We start from the raw sequence: 27588 nt of genomic DNA, 5'->3' as shown, positions 1-27588 counted from the left end.
CTGTTGTGAAGATTAAATAATAACTGGAGAACATTTAGCACAGTATTTGGCTAGGTACATGAGAGCTATTATTATTATTATTATTACTTATTTTTGCCCTTCCCAACATTAAAAATTCTAAGAAATAATTTGAGAGATTTAAATGCTTTGATGGATGCTTGGATTAAGTCCTGAAATCCTCTGCTGGAAAGTGGACCAGTTGATGGAAATCAGTGATTCCTCAGCATATGAATCAATACTTTGAGGCAATCAGTGAAAACACAATTTGTTTCTGTCCTAGTTTTGCTCTCATTTGATTCATTCTGGAGCCATACCAAACTGTTAAACACACACTGTTGAAATTTTTTCTTTTTTTTTTTTTGAGACGGAGTCTCACTCTGTCGCCCAGGCTGGAGTGCAGTGGCCGGATCTCAGCTCACTGCAAACTCCGCCTCCCGGGTTTACGCCATTCTCCTGCCTCAGCCTCCCGAGTAGCTGGGACTACAGGCGCCCACCACCTCTCCCGGCTAGTTTTTTTTTCGTATTTTTTAGTAGAGACGGGGTTTCACCGTGTTAGCCAGGATGGTCTCAATCTCCTGACCTCGTGATCTGCCCGTCTCGGCCTCCCAAAGTGCTGGGATTACAGGCTTGAGCCACCGCGCCCGGCCGCACTGTTGAAATTTAATGTACAGTTTTATTTTTAATTCCAAGCTCATTCTAAAATGTAGTGCAAACAATGTGAGGAAGGAGCCCTAAACCTCACAGCTATCACCACATCATAAAGCTGACTCTTGGTCTACTTTCTTTGCTTCTTACACGGCTCTGGGCAAAGCGAGAGATTTTGTGTTCCCCGCAGTGATTTTATTAACAGCAAGTTGTTCATTTGCTTCTCTAGAGTTTCTTTTCCATGCTAGTTTAAAAAATATTATTAAGCGGCCAATGCGGTGGCTCACGCCTGTAATCCCAGCACTTTGGGAGGCCGAGGTGAGCAGTTCACAAAGTCAGGAATTCGAGACCAGCCTGACCAACATGGTGAAACCCGTCTCTACTAAAAACACAAAAATAAGCCAGGCGTGGCGGCGCGTGCCTGTAATCCCAGCTACTCAGGAGGCTGAGGTAGGAGAATCACTTGAACTTGGGAGGCGGAGGTCACAGTGAGCCTAGATCATACCACTGCACTCCAGCCTGGGCAATAGAGCAAGACTCTGTTGCTCAAAAAAACAAAAACAAACAAACAAACAAACAAAAAATATATATATGAAATACAAATTAAATTATAACACTATCTCATAGTTGAAAAGCATTTTGTTATCTGTAAAGAACTTTTGTATAAGTCATCTTAATTTTGTTCTCACCATAACCTTAATCTCGTGGGATATGCCCAAAATGTATTTATTATATAGGAGACAAAGTCTTTCATGCCATTATTAGAAATGTCCTAACAGTTAAAAGACCCATGGAAGAGAAAGGAGTGTAAAGCACACAGGATGGGCAGTGAGGCAACTGGAATTCAAGTCCCAGGTGTGATCCTAACTTGTCAAGGGACCTTAGACAACTCTGGAACCCCCTCAATGTCTTTGTTTACAAAACAGGAGTAATACTATCACTTCCATTCTTCCACCTCTAGCCATGGGAGGTCTTAGGAGAATCAAACTTAGTATTAATAATAAAGTATATGGAAATGCACAGTATACGGCGAAGTGCTAACAAACTGTAGTGATTATAATTACTACTTTCAAAATGAATTTTGGCAATTTTGCTACAGGATTTCTTCTTCAAGAAAGAGATAGGGGAGAAACTGTAGACCCCGGCCTTGGGAGAGGTCATTATGGGAATGAGAGGAGAAAGGAACAGAAAGGGGAGGCTGAGGATGGGATACTGACCAACTTTTACAAAAGAGTGGAGGCAGACCTGGCAGAAGTGCTTATCCATATTTTACAAAGAGAAAAGCATTAAGATAGGGAAACATTAATTGACTGTATCTGGGTCAATTTATTGGTACTGACATAGCAGCCTAGCTCTTCTTACTCTATATGGCATAGTCTCTCAGGAATCCCCAGTTCTTTCAGTTATTCATTAACTTTTAGACTTCAAAACTCATAGGAGATCATATAAATAGATAAATCATTTATCCATTAGCACTCCAAACTGCTAATGATGCAGTATCTAACAGACCTAAGGAATCAAACAAAGATCTGACTATATTCAACTGGCCCTACATCGTTTTTTGGCTCTCTCCCTGCAGGGCAGATGCTTGGCAAAAGGGCAGATAACATCGTGATTAAGTGTGTAGATGCTGGACCAGACTACCTGGGCTTGACCTAGCTCCTCCACACACTGACTGGGTCACTGAGCAAGTTACTTAACCTCTTGGGGCCTCAGTTTCCTCATCTGTAAAATGGGGACAAACAATAACACTTGTGGCTAGGTTTTTTGTGATGATTAACAAAGTATAAAAACCACAGCATTCCAAAACTTATGGGATGCAGTGAAAACAGTGAGTGCTAGGAGGAAAAATCATAGATATAAACACTTTTATTAAAAAAGCAGAAAGATCTCAAGTCAAAAACCTAACATTGTAACTTAAGGAACTAGAAAAAAACAAAACCCAAAGCTAGTGGAAGCAAGGAAATCATAAAGATTAGAACAGAGATAAAATAGAGAATAGAAAAATAGAGAAAATTAATTAAACCAAAAGTTGGTTCTTCCAAAAGATCGGCAAAACTGGCAAACCTTTAACTAGATGAATTAAGGCAAAAAAGAGAAAAGACTCAAATTACTAAAATCAGAAATGAAAGTGAAGACATTACTACCAATTCTACAGAAATAAAAAGGATTATAAGAGACTACTGTGAACAATTGTATGCCAACAAGTTGGAGAACCTAGATACAATGGACAAATTGCTAGAATACCTATCAAGACGAAATCATAAAGAAACTGAAAATGTGAATAGGCTTGGTGAGAATATGGAGAAATTAGAATCCTTGTGCATTATTGGTGGGAGTGTAAAATGGTACAGCTGCTGTAGAAAACAGTATGGTAGTTCCTCAAACAATGAAAAAATAGAATAACCACATGATCCAGCAATTCTACTTCTGGGTGTATACCCAAAATAATTGAAAGGAAGGTCTCTAAAAGATTTTGTAACTCACGTTCATAGCAGCATTATTCATAATAGCTAAGCTGTGGAAGCAACCTAGTGTCCATCTACGGAAGAATGGATAAGCAAAATGTGGTCTATACATACAACGCAAAATTATTCAGCTATAAAAAGGAAGTAAATTCCGACATCTGCTATGACATGGATGAACCTTGAGGACATTATGCTAAGTGAATTAAGCCAGTCATAAAAGGCCCAATACTGTATGATTCCACTCATATGTAGTATCTAGAGTACTCAAAATCATAGAGACAGAAAGTAGAATTGTGGTTGCCAGGGTCTGTGGAGATAGGGGACTGGGGAGTTACGGTTTAATGTGTAGAGTTTCAGTTTTGCAAGATGAAAAGAGTTCTAAAGATGGATGATGGTGATGGCTGCACAAAAATATGAATGTACTTAATATCACTGAACTGTACACTTAAAAAGGGTTAAGATGAGGCTGGGAGTGGTGGCTCATGCCTATAATTCCAGCACTTTGGGAGGCTGAGGTGGGTAGATCACTTGAGGCCAGGGAGTTAGAGACCAGCCTGGCCAACATGGCAAAACCTCATCTCTACTAAAAATACAAAAATCAGCCAGGCATGGTGGCACATGATTGCAATCCCAGCTACTCGGGAGGCGGAGGCATTGAGAATTATTTGAACCCCTGGGAGGCGGAGGTTGCAGTGAGCCGCTGGACTCCAGCCTGGGTGACAGAGTGAAACCGTCTCAAAAAAAAAAAAAAAAAGGTTAAGATGGTAAAGTTTATGTTATGGATATTTTACCACAATAAAGTGGAGAGAAAAGAAAAGAAAAGAAAGGGGTAAAGTGCTGGAAAGAGTCCCTGGCACATATTAAGTACTCAATACATGCTAGCTATTGGAGGAAACCAGCTGCTTTTCTGTTTTTCTCTGCAAGTGTACTTTCCGGATAGATGATAGCCAGGTTTGCTTTGTTTTATTTTGGGATGGGGAATCCCTGCTCCTTAGATGAGAAAATCTTGCCTGTTAGTTGGAATCATCCAGTTGAAGCATTCTAATTAGAAATTATGAGAAGCAGGAAGAGGTTAGAGATTACTTTGGAACCATGGGTTCTGTGAAAGAAACTAGTCATAGGGAGTCCTTAATAGAATTTAAGAGCCATTTGTCAGAATGTTTCATATCATGTGGGTTCTCTGAGTCACTCTGGGTGACACTGGTTCAGCCCTATGTAATATAATGAAGAATGATAACCGAAAACAGGGCAGAATGGTATAGAAATAGAACCCTAAGCTGGGAATCTGAAGACTTGGCTTCTACAGCTGGCTCTGACCTTAATCACCCTAGTGACTCAGACAAATACCATCTCTTGTCTCAGATTCAGTTTAGTAGCTGGCAAAATGAAAATGTTAGACCAGAAGATCTCTTTAAAAACCCTTCTCGGCCAGGTGTGGTGGCTCACACCTATAGTCCCAGCACTTTGGGAGGCTGAGGTGGGCAGATCACGAGGTCAGGAGATTGAGACCATCCTGGCTAACACGGTGAAACCCCGTCTCTACTAAAAATACAGAAAAATTAGCCAGGAGCCAGGCTTGGTGGCAGACGCCTGTAGTCCCAGCTACTCAGGAGGCTGAGGCAGGAGAATGGCGTGAACCTGGGAGGCGGAGCTTGCAGTGAGCCAAGATTGCGCCACTACACTCCAGCCTGGGCGACAGAGCGAGACTCCGTCTCAAAAACAAAAAACAAAAAAACAAAAAGCCAAACAAAACAAAAAAACCCCTACACTTAAACAGTCTGCAATTCTATATGATTTATATAGTTATCTTAAGAGCTTTTGCATCGGCCCTTTGGACTTTTCAAACCAACAAAATATTCTAGGGCTCATAGCTTAATAGCAATAATACTAGCTACCATTAACACAGAAAGTGTAATAGATGCCAGACGCTGTGGCAGGTAGTATGTAGACATCACTTCATTTATTTCTTACATAACCCTATAAAGTAAGTGCTATTTTCTCCCATTTTACAGATGAGTAAACCAAGGATCCAAGAGGTTAAGTGACTTGTCCAAGAGTACACCGTTTGTTGGTGGCTGAGGCAGGACTTCAATCCAAGTCTGTCTAACATCAAAACTTTCGCTTTCTTTCCACAGGGAAAGCTACTCTACCCATGCGTTATTACCTCACCTTTACCGCTATCCATATTTATACTAGAAAACAGGCCAGGAAGCCTAAAAGGTCTAAAATGTTGTAATGCAGAATACATACATTATAAAATGTGGAAACTGGAAGGCACTAAACTGGTCATTTAGTTCAACTCCCTAACTCCACACTCCACAGGAAATAAGAACGGAGTCTCAGCAAGATGAGATTCCATGCTCCCTGGTCAGTAAGAGCCAAGTCCAGCACCCTACATTTCTGACATAAAGCCCAGGGGCTTTCTCCCCTCTGCAGCTGGAGGCATCGCCACATCAGACAGCGTCAGGCAACTCGGAAAGATTTGAGGGACAAGAGTAGCTTTGAGTGCAGCTCTGATATCATGCCACCTAATAAAGGCCAGGCTGGACTTTGGGTCATACGGTGGGATGAACTAACAGCAATTTTCATACTCTCTTTGCCATCATGAGGGACACATAAGCAAGAAAACCACCGCAACATTTACCTTTCGCTTTTTAATGGCTCCATTTGCCCCGGGGACAGCTTCACACAGGCGACTTATTGCTTCCCTAAAGAACAGAAACCATACAAATAAAGACTTAGCATACTACCTCCACACAGTAAGTGTTTAAGAAATGTTAGAAATTATCACGACCAAAAAGTACACATACATAATAGTGAGTCCAACACACATGATATTCTCCTAGCCCCACAGGAGGAAATGCTGTACTTACTCCTTCTGCAGGAAAACCTAGCAGCACCCTAATAGTGAGCAATCGCTTCACAACAAGGAGCTCCACTGTTCGCTTTTTTCATCTCTGTTTTTCCTTGGATTTTCAGATTTTGGTTTTTGTGTTGTTGATTTTTAACCAAAAAGGAGGGGCAGGGCATTGTCATCTGGAAATACTTTGCAGTGTTACCTCTAGCAAAATCATCTCTGTAATGTTATGAATAAAAAGCTTCATAGTATCTCAGAACTAAAGACAATTAAATACAAAAATAACCTGACACTAGAGGAAATTTAAAAGGATCGGGAGAATGTTGAACTTCAAGGTGGTCTCAGATGGAGTTTTATTGACTAGGTTGCTGCTACAAGCCATTGAGCTTTCATGTAATTTCACAGAAGAAAAGAAATCAATATCAAATTTCCTCCTTTGCTTACTTTTCTGCCCTTCCTATATATTGCGCTTCCTGAGAGAAAGGCACCGCTAAAATAAGTAGTTGCTCCTTAATGGAAGTGGTGAAGGAACTGGCGCCCTCCTTTCCAGAAATGCAGTTAAAACTAAAAGCTTTTGTCTCTGGGACTCTGAGCATTCATAACTGCCCAAGCTTTCACTCTGTGTAATTTGAACCTTAGCCTTGTGGCTTTGAACACATATATTAAACTTTTCACAAGGCAAATGAAAATCTCTTCCGGATTCCCCAGAGATCATTGTTTAAATTAATAAACTATATTCTCACACACATGCACACCCCAACACACATACACATGCAACACTATTATAGTTTTTATATATATTATATTTCACAATAGTATTTTCTATAGTTTAGATTCCCAAAGGAAGTGGGGAGACGTCAGAGAGAGGAATGCAAACCCATTTTTGTTTTGTTTTGTTTTTGTTTTGAGACAGAATCTCGCTCTGTTGCCCAGGCTGGAGTGCAGTGGCACAATCTCAGCTCACTGCAAGCTCCGCCCCCCAGGTTCATACCATTCTCCTGCCTCAGCCTCCTGAGTAGCTGGGACTACAGGTGCCCAACAACACGCCCGGCTAATTTTTTTGTATTTTTAGTAGAGATGGGATTTCACCATGTTAGCCAGGATGGTCTTGATCTCCTGACCTCGTGATCTGCCCGCCTCAGCCTCCCAAAGTGCTGGGATTATAGGTGTGAGCCACTGCGCCTGGCCATGCAGACCCATTTCAAAAACTACAGCTATGATAGGTTGTAGTGCAGAGCAATATTCTTCTAGAAAATACTTTTGAAAGATAATTAGAATTCCCAAATATTCTAGGCATTATTTTGCACTTATAAATGTATGTTTTAGCTCAGATAATTTTTTCTATATAAATGAAACTCTTCTTCAAGGTATTATCTTGTTAGATTTTTGCATAATTATCTGCAATCAAAGGATAGAATGGATCTTTGGTTAGCACATATTCTCAGGATTTCATATTTATTGTTTCTCTAGGATTCTATCCTTTGTTCTCCGGAGTCAAATAGAAGGATAACACAGAGAGTTGGGCTCTCTGGCTTGGTTGGTTGATTGATGTTTTGAGTCATCTTAATGATTACTCAGTAATTGATAAGACTCATAATTAATCCAAACTGGCACTGATACTGCCAAAATAGCTAGGCCAGGCACCCCACTATATTGACAGTATTTAATAACGAGGTATTATAAGATAGGGCAGATCCTTTACTCCATGAGAGCGATTTGGATATTTTGGTCTAAAAATACAAAAAATTAGCCAGGCGTGGTGGCAGGCACCTGTAATCCCAGCTACTTGGGAGGCTCAGGCAGGAGAATCGCTTGAATCCGAGAGGTGGAGGTTGCAGCAAGCCGAGATCGCGCCATTGCACTCCAGCCTGGGCAAAAAGAACGAAACTCTGGTCTCAAAAAAAATAAATAAATAAAATAAATAAATAAATAAATAAGTTGACTATAAATGATGTGAACTTAAAGTAAAAACAAAGGTGAATATTGATGCTGCCAAATATAATAACAACAATAATAATATAACAATAATTATATGCCAACTATAGTAACTTTTTATTAGAAGTTGTTACTTTTATATAGCAACTCATAATTTCATAAACTGTTTTCCCACACATTTGTTTTTTTGATTCTCACACCAAGGATCAATGTCTTCTAACAAAAAGTAATGCAGTGAATTTAAGTTGAAGGGAATACTTTACAGCATGAATATCTCTCAAGGAGGTTTTAAAAGGATGAACCTTCCTGGAAGGGAGGGGATTAGAATTTCCTGACAGACAGAAGAACATAGGTGAAGACACCAAAACACAAAGTATCATGATATGAGGGGAATTACAGGTACTTTCATATTGCTGGAGCATAACATATGGTAGAACAAGAGTGAATATGAACTAAGAGATAAGAGTCTAAATACTGTTTCTGTGAAGTGCCGGACAGTAAATATTTCAGACTTTGCTCTTTTGCAAGTACTCAACTCTGCTATTGTAGTGCAAAAAGCAGCCTCAGACAATATGTAGACAAGTGAGCATGGCTGTGTTCCAACAAAACTTTATAGAAACTGGTGGCTGGCCAGATCTGGCCTATGGGCCACAGTTTCTTGACCCGTGGATCCGATAATTCACACAAAAGGAGAGAGAAATCATTCGTTTTTTTAAGATGGGAAAATATTCACATTCATTATAATTTTAAAATTGAAAATTAAAACAACAAGATACTTCACTCATTAAATTAGGGAAAAAAAATACAAAACCCAGTGTTGGAAAAGATGGGAAATATTCTGCTTTAGGCATATTTATCCATTGCCAGGGGCCTCGGTTAGTATTAATACAATCTTTCTAGAGAGAAATTTGATAAAAGTTGACAAATGTCAAAATTTCTCAGAGCATGGGCGGGGCGTGGTGGCACACACCTGTAGTCCCAGCTACTTGGGAGGCTTGCTTGAGCCCAGGAGTTCAAGGCTGCAGTGCCACTGCACTCCCACCTGGGTAACAGAGCGAGACCCTGTCTCTAAAAACAATTTGTTTAAATAATTTATTACAGCCTTTGACAAGGTGGGGAGAAGCCTGTATTGGGATAGCATTGAGTATATAAGTAAAAGAAACACTTAACATAAGAAACCAACCCAAAGTCTTGCGATATAGAGATAAAACATATCAAAATGGATATTGCCACTTGGACTATAGAAATATGAAGAAGTCTACAGAAATTAGTGTGAAAAAGTAGAACTTGTAACAGTATGTACACATTAGTAGCAGCTATATCAAATTAATCCTGTGTAAATAGTAATGTAGAAAAAGCTTATGAACTATGGCTTGGTTTTAGGTGTTTTTTTATGTGTGTGGTTTGCTATTTCGTTTCTGATTCTACTGGTGTTTAGATATAAACAAGGTAAACAATGTTATGTTTTACTTTCATTGTGCACTTGATTGGATAAGTAATCCTTTAAAATATTGAAAATAATGCACAGTAAGTTCCTTCAGCAGGAGTTTTGCTAGTGTGAGGCAAAGGTGTTGAGATGTGAAGGCACATCAAAAATGTCCCAATGGAGAGGCGACAGCCATAGAGAGATGGGACAATGTTCGTGTTATGGATACTAACAGGTGTTCTTTACTTCTCTCTCTGCTCCCATTCCAGCTTAGCTTTTAACCCCTCCATCTTTGTAGCCACTAAATCCATATTTCCTTTTTCAGTTTTTTTTAATAGAGCTACCTGTTTCTATTCCCAAAAGTTTCAAAAAGATAAAAAATCTTGAGTGCATTTAGTAAAGCCTTTTAGAATGGTACACCTTGCAGTAACAGCGAGCCCAAGCTTCAGTGAAAGAACAGCCCCCATTTATATTTATTTATTTAATTTTTTGTTTTTGTAGAGATGGGGTCTCACTCTGTTGCCCAGGTTGGAGTGCAGTGGTGTGATCATAGCTCACTGCAGCCTCAACCTCCTTGGGCTCAAGCAATCCTCCCACCTCTACCTCCCATGTAGCTGGGACCACTACAACTGGCAAGCACCACCATAATTGGCTAATTTTTTCTTTTCCTTTTTTATTTCGTGTAGAGACAGTGTCTCCCTATGTTGCCTGGGTTGGTCTTGAACTCCTGGGCTCAAGTGAGACTCCCACCTCAGCCTACCAAGGTTCTGGGATTAGAGGTGTGAGCCATAGCTCCTGGCCAGCCCCTATTTACTAAGCACTCTCTATGGTCAGGCTCAGAAGTGAACACCTTATGTACATCATTTCATTGAGTCATAACAGTATCATTCCAAGGTACGGACTTCACCCTCATTTTACCAATGAGGATACTAAAGTTCAAAGAATTTAAATAACTGTGTACAAATAAGGCAATTGACAGTGGGAGAGACAGAATGCAAATCCACTTCTGACTTCAAAACCCACAAGCACTGGGAAGGAACCACATTGCCAGATGGATGAAAAGGAGGGAGTCGTAGGCTCTAGAGGCTAGGGGAAGTAGTATATTGACTGTCCTTCCCTTGCTCACTCCCCTAACACAGTGAGGGGAGGCTCTTTGGCCAATCGCTAACACCAGCATGGCTGGGGTAAACTACCCAGGCAAAAGGACAAAGTGGTAGGGGCTGACTCTTCTTAGAAAAGACTTACTCAGATGCCCCTGCCCTTCCCCAGCCCTCTGCTGTCTATGCGCTGGCTGCCACCTCCTGGAAGAAACGAGCATCTGGAGCCAGGCTCTGCCCACATGGGCAACATACATGAGTACGCACTCACATGCTCACTCAGGACTGTATATTTGAGGCGTGTGAGGCTTTACAGAGCCCCCAAAATCTCTTGATGTACAAAACTCTGCTCAAAAGAAAAAAAGGGGAAAATTTGGGCTTATGAACTTGCTTTAAAAAGTAATTATCAGCCAGGCACAGTGGCTCATGCCTGTAGTCCCACCACGCAGGGAGGCCAAGGCAGGAGGATCCCTCAAGGCCAGGACTTTGAGACAAACTGGACAACATAGTGAGACCTTGTCTCCACAAATATATATATATATATTTTAAATTGCCAGGCGTAGCAGTGCACACCTGTGGCCACAGCTACCCAGGAGCCCAGTGCAGGAGGATTGCTTGAGCCTAGGAGTTCAAGGCTGCAGTGAGCTAGGATCATATCACTGCACTCCAGTCTGGGTGACAGAGCAAGACCCTGTCTCAAAAAAATAGTACTTATTAATTTTTTGAATTGGAGACTCTAAGATGAGCCATGCCTCTCTCCAATAAAAGGCCTATTTGTACAAACTTTTCTTTTCTTTTTTTTTTTATTTTTGTTTTTTTGGGACAGATCTTGTTCTGGTTGCCCAGGCTGGAATGCAATGGTGCGATCTCGGCTCACTGCAACCTCCGCCTCCAGGGTTCAAGCAATTCTCCTGCTTTAGCCTCCCAAGTAGCTGGAATTACAGGCACCCGCCACCACACCCCACTAATTTTTGTATTTTTAGTGGAGATGGGGTTTCACCACGTTGGCCAGGCTGGTCTCAAACTCCCGACCTCAGGTGATCTGGCCGCCTGGCCTTTCAAAGTGCTGGGATTACAGACATGAGCCACCACGCCCGGCCGGTACAAACTTTTCTATTCCGTTTAAGAAGGTCCACTCCTCACCCCAAAGCTCCCCAGAACATTCTGTGGACCTCTTAGAAATCACAGATCCCAGGTTAAGAATTACTGCTTTAAATTAACCTCTCAAATTCCACTTGCCTTGCTGATAGCAGCGTTAACAAATCTGAAATCCCAGCGAGGAAAGGCAGATAGATGCCTGCATTCTGTTGCTTTTGTTCACAAAGATCTTTTCTTCCCCTACTACTGGGACCAAGACATTAACTGTAACATTTTCAAGAACAAATAGTACTTTCAGTGCTTTTCTGGAGTCTCAGCCACACCCTTGGGCCAACTTTACAAATGCTGAGGAAAAAGAAAAAGACAACAGAGCTGAGTGTGATTTCTCCTGGGACCGAGGGGGCCCCGCCATTCTTACAGCCCCAAAATTTCTGCAGAACCTTTTTGGAGCTGAGTGGCGGTGAGACTTTCTCCAGCTAGCAAACATTCAGTAAGTGTCTGCTTTTAGAGGAGCAGAATTTTTGGGCTTTCAATGGCTAAAGATTTCCATCTTGGGAGCCTGTATTAGAAAGAAAGAGAAACGCCCCAGTGCACCAACAGTGGCCACTTTGTTTATTGTTTCGCCACATGAGAGAGAAAGGGAGAAGTGGGCTGATGTAAGAGAATGAGAATGCCGTTGAAGATTTGCTTTTAAGCATATAAAACCCTGCCTACGCCATAAGACCAAAAAAAGATATTTTGTCTGTCTTAACAGAGTCCAAACTAATCATCCAAACAAAGCCACCTTTCTTCACCAACTCCTGGCCAGTACGACACTGAAGTTATAATTCTTCTGTGTCTTTAACCCTCAAACAGTTAAGCTCCTCTGGAAGCAATGTCGCCTAACACACACACACACACACACACACACACACACGTGCACACACATACACTTTTTAAATTTTTTTAATTTTGGAAGGCAATATCACGATCCAAGACAAAGGGGAGCATTTAATGGGAGGAGAGGCTGTGGGGCAGATTTCTTCTGGTGAATGTCAAGATGCAGTTCTTCAGTCAATAGGAAAGCCAGAAAATGTGCAACATGAAACCAGGCAAAGGGGCCCAGCTGGAATGATTAAAGGCAATGATCCCCACATCCCCCACCTTTTGACACATACACACACACACACACACGCACACACACATCTATAGTCACATATGCAGTGAAGGAGTAGTTCCAGTTTTGTCCCTGCAAATAGGAATGAGAATAAAATTTTAATCACAGCAAGAGCCTTTCCAAAATAAAATGTCAATGATACTCAGCTAAAACAAATTCACCTGCCATTTCCCAAAGGACTTTCTTTTACTTTGCATCTCCAACGTAAGTCCTTCAAGAAATCAGTTACCAAAGTCTAAGGGACATGTTGCGCCCTAAATGTCTCGGATTGCCTTCTTGTTATGAATGAAGAGACTTAGAGTAATTCAGACTGCACATCCATGTGGTATTATGCTGTTCTGATTGTTCTAGGGAAACCAGTACCATCTTTTTTTAAATCTTTGCCTCCAGGACAGCAAGGCTCAGTGATCTATGTGTTCAATTTTGTCCAGCTTAGTGAAATTAAAGACATCCAAGAATTTGTGAAAGCCCTCAGACTGGACACTTTAGAACAGGAGCCTGCCTCTGCGGTGATAAGCACACAATGAATGCAGTCAATGCCCATAGACCAGTTGAAAATGGAAAGCCTCAAATTTGCTTTGTGCTATTATCAAGGGGCATCACCCGTGCACTCCAGGAGGGTGAACTCAGCTCATAAAATACATCCTTTCACTTTAGAAACAGGCACCGCGAGTCCCAGGATGGTCAAATAAAACCTTTGAGTACTGCCCACAGCATTTATCCCCACACTGACTTAGTGTACCACTCTGTTCACCTGAATTGTATTTAAAGTCTGATTCTAAAATACAATTGCTAGCCAACCCAGCTCAGTAACCATAGGAAATGGGTTTGTCTGTCTACTTCATGATTCTGCCCTTTGGCTCTGATGCAAATGTGAACCCATTAATCACACCGGAATGAGGTGAAATATCCTCTTGTCTAGAGTATCACATCTCCCCTATAAATCTCACTAGTTAACGGACATTAAGTGCTGGTTTTCTACTGTCCCCAAAGTGATTTCCTGTAATACAATCATGTATCTCAAAATTCAAACACCTATGTCCACAAGCTGATAGCTTATAGGCTTAAGGAAATGACAATAAGAAATAGAGTTGGTTTCATATAAAATACATGGGAATTTGTAAATTCAAAAGATTGTTCTCCTTTAGGATAAACTGGGCTTCTTTAAAACAACTCTGTTTTTGACAAAATATTCAAAATATTATGAAGGTGTGTCTTTTGGAGTTAAAGAGTGCACTGATGCATAGTGTGGTCACTTACAAGCCAAAGCTCATTAAAAACAAACAAACCAAACAAAACCAAAAACAGATCAGATCTTACTTAGTCACCCACTTTATTCACTCAAGCTCACTCTAAACAATGTATATCTACTTCCAAAAATTCTTCAGAGAGTAATTGGAATTTTAAAGACATTTAAAACAGTTTGGCCAGGTGTGGTGACTCACACCTGTAATCTTTGCACTTTGGGAGGCCAAGGTAGGTGGATCACTTGAGGTCAAGAGTTCAAGACCAGCCTGGCCAACATCGTGAAACCCCGTCTCTAGTAAAAATACAAAAATTAGCCAGGCGTGGTGGTGCATGCCTGTAATCCCAGCTACTAGGGAGGCTGAGGCAGGAGAATTGCTTGAACCGGGAGGCAGAGGTTGCAGTGAGCTGAGATGGTGCCATTGCGCTCTAGCTTGGGTGACAGAGCAACACTCCATCTAAATAAATAAATAAATAGTAAAACAGTTTGTCATACAGGTGTCTATACCATTGAGCAAGACAGCAATTGGTGTAATGAATATATTATTTCTACCACTGTTTTTTTTTTTTTTTAAATAACTTTGGTTCTTTTAAAGGCTATTTGGCATATATGTTGTAAATCTTATTGGGAATTCCATTTTTTTTAATGTGTGTGCACCTCTGGAAGGAAGGAACAACTGGCCTAGCCAGTTAATCCACCTTGACAAATTATTTGTCAAGGACAACTTCAGCCTGCCCATCCACAAAGAGTACACCATTAGGTAAGTGGTGATCAAACTGTAAAGTTCTTAAGAATCACCCGGGTACTGGTTAAAATACAGATTTCTAGGACCGTTCCTAGAGGTTTTGATTCTGGGGTGAGGCCTAGGAATCTACAGTTTCACAAACCTTCCAAGTGATTCCGATACAGAGTTCATGAACCACACAGCTGATTAAACCTTCTCCTCAGACTCACTGCACAGACTAACTGGTGCTGTGCTCTATAGCTTAGACCAGATGGTTGCGTTAGAGGGTGTTAAGGAATTAGGTCACCTATTCCTAGAGGTCAGAATAGGGGAGGTTACACTGCCTATATGTTTGATGATATTCCATTCTGGGGAATTTTGTTTTCAATGTAGTCGCTCTATATTCTGGGATACATATTTGGTATAATCCTCTCTTCTCCTCTCTGCCTCCCCCATCCTCATCTCCTCAAGAAGAAGGGCTTTATGGCTAGGTGTGGTGGCTCACGTCTGTAATCCTAGCACTTTGGAAGGCCAAGGTGGGCAGATGACCTGAGGTCAGGAGTTCAAGAACAGCCTGGCCAATATGGTGAAACCCCATCTCTACTAAAAATACAAAAGTAGCCGGGAGTGGTGGGAGGCTGAGGCAGGAGAATCGCTTGAACCTGGGAGGCGGAGGTTGCAGTAAGCTGAGAAGGTGCCACTGAACTCCTGCCTGGGCAACAGAGTGAGATTCTGTCTCAAAAAAAAAAAAAAAGAAGAAGGGCTTTTACCAGAGGCCACATGGAGGTCCTCAACATCTTTGCTTACATCACCCCTTGCACATACAAGCAGTGAGAGAGTGTCGGCATTATCTCTCTTATCTGGAGGCAGCAAGGACATCCTGGAGGCAGCAAGGTCTAATCCATTTGCCCCTCAAATGCATTCAACACTCTAGGCAGTGGTTCTCAGCCTTGGCTGCACATTGGACTATACCACCAAGAATGTTACGAAGTACTGAAGACTGGGTCTCAGCTCCAGAGATTCTGACTTAATTGGTGCAGGACAGGGCTTGGGGATCAGAAGTTTTAAGATCTCTTCCAAATGCTTCCAACAAGGCTAAGGTTGAGAATCACTCTAGCAGCAGTTGGCAAACTTTTTCTGAAAAGGGCCAGGTAGGAAATATTTTAGGCTGTGCAGGTTACGCAGTTTCTGTTACAGCTACTCAATTCTGCTGTTGTAGCTAGAAAAACAGCCATAGGCAATACATAAACAAATGGGTGTGCTTGTGTGCCAGTAACACTTATGGACACTGAAATTTGAATTCCATATGATTTTCATGTGTCACAGAATAGTCTTTTGGGGTGTTTTTTCCAACCATTTTAAAAATGTCAAAACCATTCTTGGCTGACAAGGTGGCAAAATCAAAATCAGGTAGCGGATGGGATTTGGCCTGCAGGCTCTTGTTCTCTAATTCTTGCTCTAAAGCAAACCAGAAACCAATGTGAGAAGATTTGGGGTCGTGGTCAGCTATTACCTAGTGCATGGTGCAAAGCTTATTAGAGTGCAATCTTTTGCAAGGATTGTTTATACATATTTTGAACTTTGTCTTGTTCGGTTTCTTGCTACAAGAAGTTGGGTATTATAAGACAAGGGGTCTTTCCCTATGTCAATATAAGAATTATGGAACTCCTTTTACACTGTAAATTATTGTTTTTCCATTCTTTTCTTCTAACAGCACTCAGTAGAGGCAGACGGAAACAAATTATTTTTTCCTTTTAATTATCATCTAAACTTCATTAAGTGATACTATGTAAATGAAACAGTGCAAAGTGTTTGGGCAAGCGTTACAGAAATAAACAAAAGTGCAAAATTATAGTAACTGTTAAAATTTGATGGCTTTAATTTATCTATAACTCTACTTTCTTACAATAATAGAGAGTGAGGAAAAGTTAGTTAAGTAGACTCTGCAGTTAGATAGCCAGAGTTCAAAATCTAGCTGTCTCTTACAATCTCTGTCACCTTGAACAAGTTTTTAAAGCTCTCTATGTCTCAATTCCTTAAATATAAAAGGTAAGAATAATAATAGTGCTTTGGACAATACCTCAGTAAATGCTAGCCATTATTATTGCTTTATCCTTATAATGGCTATCTACTTTAAGAACTGGGTCTAGGCTGGGTGCAGTGGCTCATGCCTGTAATCCCAGCACTTTGGCAGGTGGATCGCCTGAGCTCAGGAGTTCGAGAGCAGCCTGTGCAACATGGCAAAACCCTGTCTCTACAAAAAATACAAGTTAGCCAGCTGTGTTTGTTTGCACCTGTAGTCCCAGCTACTTGGGGAGGCTGAGGTGGGAGGATTGCTTGAGCCCGGGAGGTCAAGGCTGCAATTAACTGAGATTATGTCACTGCACTCCAGCCTGAGCAAGGAAGTGAGACCATGTCTCAAAAAAAAAAAAGAACTCGGTCTAACCTAATTTGTACAACACCTACTACCCAACAAAGTATGCTCTGTGTTATAACTGGAATGCTATAGTTAATATGTTATATAGTAGGTCAAATTATTTCTATCATGTGTATAGTAATGGATAGTATACGTTTCTATAAAAGCAGAATGCATGTCTGGCTTTCTTCGGATATTGCATGAAACCTAGTAGGCTGCCTTGGAAATAAACAATGTATTCAATATATGAATGTTAGGTAGCTCTATGTCATCAAAACAAAGTGTAACCCTTGTCTCCCTGTAGAAATCAAATCCCCCTTCAGGACAGAGGTATTCATTCCCCAGTTGCTGGAGTGCTCACTTCTCATGGATCAGAGCTGAGTTCCTTCCGCAGAAATTGTGCTCTCTAGGGGAAGTTGCCTTGCCCATGTTATGTCCCCTCCCCAGTGGCAACAGGCATCCAACAACCTGATTGGTCAATATGGGGTTCCAGGGCCTGGTCCCTGTCCCTCAATATGGGACAACTCTGAAGGGCCATCCTAGCTCCAGAACTGCCCACGGAGCCTGCTGTGACTTCATTGGTTTTCAGCCTCTCCCTCTGCCAGGCCCTGCTTCCCTCATTCCCTTGATGGTTGATTTCAAGAGCCCTCCCAGTAAGTCTTTTGCATTCAACTCTCCATCTCAGAACCTGTTTCAATATCCAGCCTGAGACCTGCTAACAAGCTGCAAGTGTAAGTTAGGCCCCCTTACACTTGCATACACTTAACTAGATGATGTATTTCAAGAATCTATTTTGTCACAGACAACAGTGAAAAAAATCATTTTCAGAGAATTTCTCATAAGAGACACATGATCTGGATCAAAAACACCCACTTTTTAATTGTGCAAACATACACTACAGTTCACATTTCCTAAAGTAAGTGCAGCTCTCAAAAACTACAACTCAATCACATATAATTAAAGGGACCAGAGCTGTGCACTTACTCTATTAGGCATTTCTCAGCTTCCCTACTGAGAATACCAGCAGGAAATGGAACAAATCTGCCTGGCAGGTAGAGAGATGCACCAATTGTCCTGCATTTACTTTGGCACAAAGCTCTCCTTTTATCAATGAAAAGACTGTCTCTGGATGAGATTAGTTTAGTGGTTTTTTTGTTTGTTTGTTTTTGTTGGTTTTTTTTTTGAGACGGAGTCTCGCTGTCACCCAGGCAAGAATGCAGTGGCGCAATCTCCGCTCACTGCAAGCTCCGCCTCCTGGGTTTACACCATTCTCCTGCCTCAGCCTCCCGAGTAGCTGGGACTACATGCTCCTGCCACCACGCCTGGCCAATTTTTTGTATTTTTAGTAGAGATAGGGGTTTCACCGTGTTAGCCAGGATGGTCTCGATCTCCTGACCTGGTGATCCGCCTGCCTCGGCCTCCCAAAGTGCTGGGATTACAGGATTTATGAACACTGAAATTTGAGCCACCGCGCCCAGCGAGATTAGTTTTTGATGAATTTTGGGTGCCTCCCATATAACTCACTCTTCCCGAAAGGAATTACATCATTATTTTTTTCTAGCTATTTAGGATGTAGCGTAGTTGAAACTCACTGCTCTCACATTCCCTGATATTCCCATTTTCCTTTCTTAAAAGCAAAAACAAAACAACAATTAAAACTTGCAGATGCTTTGGGGGATTTTCTGGGGAACCACCTGCTCACAAATAAGGAGCGTCCATGTAATCTGTGGTCCAGATTACATGGAGACCTCATTTTGAAATCACTGGATTCCCTTGCACATGTGGGCATCAAAATGCAATCCCCAGACCAGCAGCATTAGCATTGCCTGGAACTCATTAGACAGGCAAATTATTGAATCAAAAACTCTGGGGCTGGGGTCCAATATTATGTGTGTGTTTGTTTGTTTGTTTGTTTGTTTCAGAGACAAGGGCTCACTGTGTTGCCCAGGCTGGAGTGCAGTGGCTATTCACAAGTGTGTGATCATCACACACTACAACCTCAAACTCCTGAGCTCAAGTGATCCTCCCACCTCAGCCTCCCAAGTAGCTGGGACTACAGGTGCATGCCACCAAGCCCAGCTAACATTCTCTGTTTTAACAAGCCTTCGCATACTAAAGTTTGAGAACTACTGTCTCACACATTTTTTTTCTCGTTAGAAATCACAAAAGGACATTAAAGTATCTTTTCCTACAGATTTATGAGTATCTTTATGAAGCCCTTTCAGAGAGAACTCACCAACAAGGAATCTGGCATCTTAAACCCAGGATTAAACATTTCCCTATTCTGTCCCTTCTGGCTTTCAGCACTTCCGCAAGATTTGTTCCTTAAAATTATTCCACTTTGGCCGACCCATAATGCAAAAGAGGCAGGGCAGATCTGATTTCCAGTTCCACCACCTACTGACTTGCTAGATGACTGTGGTAAATTTTTCCATTTCTCTAAGTCTCAATATTCTTATGGACAAAACAGGGTTAATAGTAATATCTATCTTATAAATGTTAAATTTTGTGATGACAAAGTTGATAAGAGTCACTATAGATTAATAATAAGCTGCTATTTCAATAGCCCGCTAATAGTTGAAACCATGTTTGATCTCTTCAACTAGAAAGAGGTTAAGGCTCATCCAGTTCCACGTGATTGAAAAATCCTTCCCTTCATCTGAATCAACTCGTGGACCCCAAGGCTGTCTGATCCAAATGAGTATCTTCACGGAATTTATTTTTATTCCTTTGTTCAAAAATATACCTGGCTGGGCACAGTGGCTCACACCTGTAATCCCAGCACTTTGGGAGGCTGAGGTGGGAAGATTGCTTGAGGCCTGGAGTTTGAGACCAGCCTGGGCAATATAGCAAGGCCTCATCGCCACAAAAAAAAAAAAAAAAAAAAAAAAAGTAGCCAGATGTGGTGGTGGTGGTGTATGACTGTGGTCCTAGCTACTTGGGAGGCTGAGGCAGGAGGATCACTTGAGCCCAGGAGTCTGAGACTGCAAGGAGCTTTGATCATGCCACTGTACTCCAGCCTGGGTTATAGCATGAGATCCTGTCTCTAAACACGACACACACCTGCACACACACACACACGGATGGCACCCATAAACCAAACACTCTCCTGTTGAGCCAGGGACCTGACCTACTTGTCCAAGAGCTCCTTGTTTTGGAATTTGGCCAGGTTCAGCATGTCAAATCCTATGTTTTAGATTCTCTAGGTCTTTTCTGCTTTTCTCTAACCAGCAGTGACCATGGAAACTTCAAGACCTCCGGGGGTCATCTCAAGATCTGTGATCCAGGCCTGAGACGCTTAGAAACCTCTCCGTTATTCAACAACTAATTATCAACCCAACTATGTCCTAGGAACTATGGCTCTGAATCCTTCCAGCTCCAGGGACTGGGCTTCTGAAGAAAACCTTCAAGCCCAAAAATGATGGATGATGGAGCCCTTGTGGTTGTTGCACTGAAAAAAGACCTTAGGGAACACAATCCCTTCCAGGCCAGACACCCTCCAGGGCACACTGAGCTTTCTCAGGAGGCTGCCTTTCAAATGCAGCTCCTGTGCCTCGCGGAACAATGGTTCAAAAGGCCTATTCTTACTTGCATTGTAAAATGATTAAGACTAGAGGCTGGCCACCGTATCTATCAAAATCAAAATTAGAAATCCAGGCTTAAGGAAAGCAAAAAGGGGCCACCAAACAAGAGATACTAGAATGTATTTTCATCTGACTCTGCATGGTAAAGAAGGCCTGGGAAGAAATCACTGGAGAGAGCTAGTTCATTCAGCAATCAGGGCTAAAAATACACATGCATAGGCTTTAACATTCATGGGTTTTAATCTCTGAATTAATTTGTTTCTCTTCAAACACTTGAAGCCATCCATTACCATCTATATTTCAACATGGACAGATATATAACTATTCTTTCTTAGGCTAGTGAATGTGTATATATTGCCTGATTGAGGAGCTGTGTTTGTGTAATAATATCTGCACATCTGTATGTTTCTATAGATTTATATGGATAAATTAGCAGGCCCCGCTTTTAGCCACAACATATTTTTAGAAACCACTTCATAATGTAGATCATAATTTCCATGGAAAAGATGTTATATTTGGGAGTTTCATTCCTGACCAAGGACTCCTCAGCAAATGAAATATAGAAACTGCCAACAGCTTGTCATGGAACGAAAACTATGACTATTTTATATACCCCTATAAATATCTAAAACACTAAAACAATGCCTGAAGTCCTATAAAAGGGACCTAAATATATACAGTACCTATACATGAAGTCTCAAAGTTTAGAAATGTTTACCCACCACATAAAAATACAGCTCAATTGAACTATGTTCTACAATTAACTCACCGCTATAATAACATCAAACATTTGATTAACAATTTTGCAAATATTAGATTTTAGTAGAGCATATTTAGGGATAATTTAAATAGTACAAAGAAATTGATCTAATGTCTTCTTTTCCTTTTGAGGGGGAAATCTATTTTTTACTGTATCTATTACCTTCATTTTACAAGCTTCTTTTTCCACCTGATTTTTCTTGTCCTTGTCCTTCCCCCATTTCCCCCTATTCTTCCCCTCTCCTACTCCCCCATCTCATCCCCTTTTTCCTACCCACTCCCCTTCTCAATACAGGATTATCATGGAATTACCATATTGCCACAATACAGTGCTGTCCTGGTTAAAGATGTCTGGTCCTGGGTTAAGCCTCAATTGCCATATTTACTGGGAATTAGTATTTGGAACGGAGAGAACCAGAGATGGGAGCATACCTGCACTCCTGCTGCCAAGGTCTCAGAAGACCTGGCCCCTGTCCTTTATTAGTTTGATTGTTTACTGCTCCTCAGGTTCCATGAGCTGCCCCAATATCCTTTGAAGGAATTCCCCTTTTTGCTTAAGCTAGGCAATCATTTTCTGTTACTTAAAACCAAGAAGTAAATATGCCTAGGGCAAGCAGATGAACCGAAAATTATTCCCTCTACCTTAAGGCTCAAATCAAAGCAATTACTGCTCAGACTCAATGACCTAGAAAATGTGCCCAACAAGTGGCAAAAACATGTTACAAATTAATATGCACCATAGGATCTCACTTTAGTTTTTAAACATGCAATTAGAAAAACCATACATCAAACTGTTACTATCAGTTGTCTCCAGTGATTTGCCTTTTTTAAAAGTTTATTCTACGTACCCATTTCTACAATAAGCCAGATTTACTTTTCATAATCAGAAAGGAAATGCAAAAAAAAATTAAGAACTAGATGTGGCCCAGATGATTGACCTTACCAATGATAATGGTCATGGTGATGTGTGATTTCTTTCTCTCTTTTTTTCCTTTACTTTCTTTTTTTTTTTTTTTTTTTTTTTGAGACAGAGTTGTGCTCTGTCTCCCAGGCTGGAGTGCAGTGGCGCTAGCTCAGCTCACTGCAACCACTGCCTCCTGGGTTCAAGCGATTCTCCCCTCAGCCTTCCCAGTAGCTGAGATTACAGGCGTGCACTATCATGCCCAGCTAATTTTTGTATTTTTTCTAAGTCTATGTTTTTTTTTTTTTTTTTTTTTTTTTATGTGACAGTTCAATTTTAGTTGTTAAGCTTTGAATATACATATAGATATATGTTTTTGGAAATGCAGAAAACAAAAACATATAATAAATTTACCATAATTTACATTTTGAAGTATTTTTTCATATTAATTATTCATCAACAACCTGTTGTTTAAAGTTTCATATTATATCTGTATAAACATTGTAAAATTTGTTTAGACACTTTCCCCCCTTACTAGGCATTCAATTTGTTTCCAATTTTTCTCTATTATTAATTACACTAAGATTTAATTTTATGTAGAATTTTTCTCTAGCTTTGATTATTCCTTCAGAGGGGAATTTCATCATTGTTTTGTTTTTTTTTTTTTTAATTTATTTATTATTATTATACTTTAAGTTGTAGGGTACATGTGCATAACATGCAGGTTTGTTACATATGTATACTTGTGCCATGTTAGTCTGCTGCACCCATCAACTCGTCATTTACATCAGGTATAACTCCCAATGCAATCCCTCCCCCCTCCCGCCTCCCCATGATAGGCCCCGGTGTGTGATGTTCCCCTTCCTGAGTCCAAGTGATCTCGTTGTTCAGTTCCCACCTATGAGTGAGAACATTTTTTTTTTTCATAAGTTATTGGGATACAGGTGGTATTTGGTTACATTAGTAAGGTCTTCAGTGGTGATTTGTGAGATTTTGGTGCACCCATCACCTGAGCAGTATACACTGCACCAGATTTGTAGTCTTTTATCCCTCGTCTCCTCCCACTCTTCTCCCCAAGTTCCCAAAGTCCATTGCATCATCTTATGCCTTTGTGTCCTCATAGCTTAGCTCCCACATATTAGTGAGAACATACAATGTTTGGTTTTCCATTCCTGAGTTACTTCACTTAGAATAATGGTCTCCAGTCTCATCCAGGTCACTGTAAATGCTGTTAATTCATTCCTTTTTATGACTGTGTAGTATTCCATCTCATATATATATATGAGATGGAGATATATATATACATCTCAGTTTCTTTATCCACTTGTTGATTGATGGGCATTTGGGTTGGTTCCATGATTTTGCAGTTGTGCTGCTATAAACATGTGTGTGCAAGTATCTTCTTCAAATAATGACTTCTTTTCCTCTGGGTAGATAGAAGGGAAAGTTGAGGCTCAGAGAGGTAAGTGGCCATTCTAACACCACCAGCTGATACCCAGTAGTGGGACTGCCGGATCAAATGGTAGTTCTACTTTTAGTTCTTTAAGGAATCTCCACACTGTTTTCTATAGTGGCTGTACTAGTTTACATTCCCACCAGCAGTGTAGATGTGTTCCCTGTTCACCACATCCATGCCAACATTTGTTTTTTGATGTTTTGATTATGGCCATTCTTGCAGGAGTGAGGTGGTATTGCATTGTGGTTTTGATTTGCATTTCCCTGATCATTAGTGATGTTGAGCATTTTTTCTATGTTTGTTGGCCCTTTATACATCCTCTTTTGAGAAGTGTCTATTCATGTCCTTAGTCCACTTTTTGATGGGACTGTTTGTTTTTCTTACTGATTTGTTTGAGTTTGTTGTAGATTCTGGATGTTAGTCCTTTGTCAGATGTATAGATTGTGAAGATTTTCTCCTACTCTGTGGGTTGTCTGTTTACTCTGCTGATTGTTCCTTTTGCCATGCAAGAGCTCTTTAGTTTAATTGGTCCTAGCTATTTATCTTTTTTCTTATTGCATTTGCTTTTGGGTTCTTGGTCATGAAATCCTTGCCTAAGCCAACGTCCAGAAGAGTTTTTCCAGTGTTATCTAGAATTTTTATAGTTTCAGGTCTTAGGTTTAAATCCTTAATCCATTTTGAGTTGATTTTTGTATAGTGAGTGATGAGGATCCAGTTTCGTTCTCCTACATGTGGCTAGCCAATTATCCCAGCACCATTTGTTGAAAAGGGTGTCCTTTCCCCACTTTATGTTTTTGTTTGATTTGTTGAAGATCAGTTGGCTGTAAGTATTTGGGTTTATTTCTGGGTTTATTCTGTCCCATTGGTCTATGTGCCTATTTTTGTACCAGTACCACACTGTTTTGGTGACTATGGCACTACCGTATAGTTTAAAATCAGGTAATGTGATGCCTCCAGATTTGTTCTTTTTGTTTAGTCTTGCTTTTGCTATGTGGGCTCTTTCTTCATTCCATAGGAATTTTAGAATTGTTTTTTCTAATTCTGTGAAGAATGATGGTGGTATTTTGATGGGAACTGCATTGAATTTGTAGATTGCTTTTGGCAGTATGGTCGTTTCGTTTTCACAATACTGATTCTGCCCATCCATGCACATGGGATGTGTTTCCATTTGTTTGTGTCATCTATGATTTCTTTCAGCATTGTTTTGTAGTTTTCCTTGTAGAGGTCTTTTGACTGCTTTGTTAGGTATATTCCTAGGATTTTTTTTTTTTTTTTTTTTGCACTCTTGTGAAAGGGGTTGATTTAATTCTCTGCTTATTTGTTGTTGATGTATAGAAGAGCTACTGATCTGTGTACATTAATCTTGTATCCAGAAACTGCTGAATTCTTTAATCAGTTCTAGGAGTTTTCTGGAGGAGTCTTTAAGGTTTTCAAGGTAAATGATCATATCTCATATTGTCAGCAAGCAGTGACAGTTTGACTTCCTCTTTACTGATTTGGATGCTGTTTATTTCTTTCTCTTGTCTGATTGCTCTGGCTAGGATTTCCACTACTATGTTGAAGAGGAATGGTGAGAGTGGGCATCTTTGTCTTGTTCCAGTTCTCAGAGGGAATGTTTCCAGCGTTTCCCTATTCAGTATTATGTTGGCTGTGGTTTTGTCATAGATGGCTTTTATTACATGAAGATGTGTCCTTTGTATGCCAATTTTGCTGAGAGTTGTAATGATAAAGTGTTGCTGGATTTTGATGAATGTCTTTTCTGCATCTGTTGAAATGATCATGTGAATTTTGTTTTTAATCTTATTTATGTGGTGTATCACATTTATTGACTTGTGTATGTTAAAACATCCTGCATCCCTGGTATGAAATCCACTTGATCATGGTGGATTATCTTTTTTGATATGTTGTTGGATTTGGTTAGCTAGTATTTTGTTAAGGAGTTTAGCATCTGTGTTCATCAAGGATATTGGTCTGTAGTTTTCTTTTTTGGTTATGTCCTTTTCTGGTTTTGGTGTTAGGGTGATGCTGGCCTCATAGAATGAACTAAGAAGGTATGCTTCTTTCTCTATCTTGTGGAATAATGTCAAAAGGATTGGTAACAATTCTTCTTCGAATGTCTGGTAGAATTCTGCTGTGAATCCATCAGGTCCTGGAGGTTGGTAATTTTTAAGTTACCGTTTTGTCTGTTATTGGTCTGTTCAGGGTATCTAATTCTTCCTAATTTAAGCTAGGAGGGTTGTATTTTTCCAGGAATGTATCCATCTCTTCTAGGTTTTCTAGTTTATGTGTGTAAAGGTGCTCATAGTAGCCTTGAATGATCTTTTGTATTTCAGTGGTGTCAGCTGTAATATCTCCTGTTTTGTTTGTTAGTGAGGTTATTTGGATTTTCTCTCTTCTTTTCTTGGTTAATCTTGCTAATGGTCTATCAATTTTATTTATCTTTTCAAAGAACCAGCTTTTTGTTTCATTTATCTTTTGTATTGTTTTTTGTTGTTGTTGTTTTTGTTGTTGTTGTTTCTTTGTTTCAATTTCATTTAGTTCTGCTCTGATCTTGGTTATTTCCTTTCTTCTGCTGGGTTTGGGTTTGGTTTGTTCTTGTTCCTCTAGTTCCCTGAGGTGTGACTTTAGATTGTCTGTTTGTGCTCTTTCAGTCTTTTTGACGTAGACATTTAGGGCTATGAACTTTCCTCTTAGCACTGCCTTAGCTGTATCCCAGAGGTTTTTATAGGTTGTGTCATTATTGTTGTTCAGTTCAAAGAATTTTTAAATTTCCATCTTGAGTTTGTTTTTGACCCAAATGCTTATTCAGGAGAAGGTTATTTAATTTCCATGTATTTATGTGGTTTTGAAGGTTCCTTTTGGAGTTGATTTCCAGTTTTATTCCACTGTGGTCTGAGAGAGTGCTTGATATAATTTCAATTTTCTTAAGGTTTTTGAGGCTTGTCTTATGGTCTATCACATGGTCTATCTTGGAGAAAGTTCCATGTGCTGTTGAATAGAATGTGTATTCAGCAGTTGCTGCATGAAATGTTCTGTATGTATCTGTTAAGTTCACTTGTTCCAAGGCATAATTTAAATCCATTGTTTATTTGTTGACTCTCTGTCTTGATGACCTGTCTAGTGCTGTCAGTGCAGTATTGAAGTCCCCCACTATTATTGTGTTGCCGTCTATCTCATTTCTTAGGACTATTAGTAATTGTTTTATAAATTTGGGAGCTCCAGTGTTAGGTTCATGTATGTTTAGGATTGTGATATTTTCCTGTTGGACAAGGCCTTTACCATTATATAATGTCCTTTGTTGTCTCTTTTAAATGCTGTTGCTTTAAGGTTTATTTTGTCTGATATAAGAATAGCTACCTCTGCTTGCTTTTCGCATCCATTTGCATGAAATGCCTTTTTCCAACCCATTACATTATGTGAGTCCTTCTGTGTTAGGTGAGTCTCCTAAAGGCAGCAGATATTTGGTTGGTGAGTTCTTATCCATTCTGCAGTTGTGTGTCTTTTAAGTGGAGCATTTAGGCCATTTACATTCAGTGTTAGTATTGAAATGTGAGGTTTAGATTGAAGAGCATTCATCGTGCTCTTTGTTGCCTGTGTACTTAGTGTTTTTTTGTTTTGTTTTTGCTTTTTAACTTGTATTTTTGTTTTATAGGTCCTGTGTGATTTATGCTTTAGAGAAGTTCTGTTTTGATATGTTTCTAGGATTTGTTTCAAGATTTAGAGCTCTTTTTAGCAGTAGTGGTGACTACTCTCAGCATTTGTTTGTCTGAAAAGGACTGTATCTTTCCTTCATTCATGATGTTTAGTTTTACTGGATACA

At 40.2% G+C, this 27588-nt stretch overlaps 1 protein-coding gene across 1 annotated transcript in view; it reads right to left on the bottom strand.

Annotated features, from left to right (window-relative positions):
- The window catches only part of LOC101014651 (SHC-transforming protein 4), a 142364-nt gene that overhangs the window by 62876 nt on the left and 51900 nt on the right, over positions 1-27588 (bottom strand). The window contains exon 3 of the mRNA XM_003900903.5: positions 5758-5821. Coding sequence (XP_003900952.1) covers positions 5758-5821 — 64 coding nt within the window. The remainder of the gene's footprint in view (positions 1-5757; positions 5822-27588) is intronic.

This window comes from Papio anubis, chromosome 7 (assembly GCF_008728515.1).
Source record: "Papio anubis isolate 15944 chromosome 7, Panubis1.0, whole genome shotgun sequence".
NCBI classification, from domain to species: Eukaryota; Metazoa; Chordata; class Mammalia; order Primates; family Cercopithecidae; genus Papio; species Papio anubis.
This window is presented reverse-complemented; position numbering and strand designations above follow the sequence as displayed.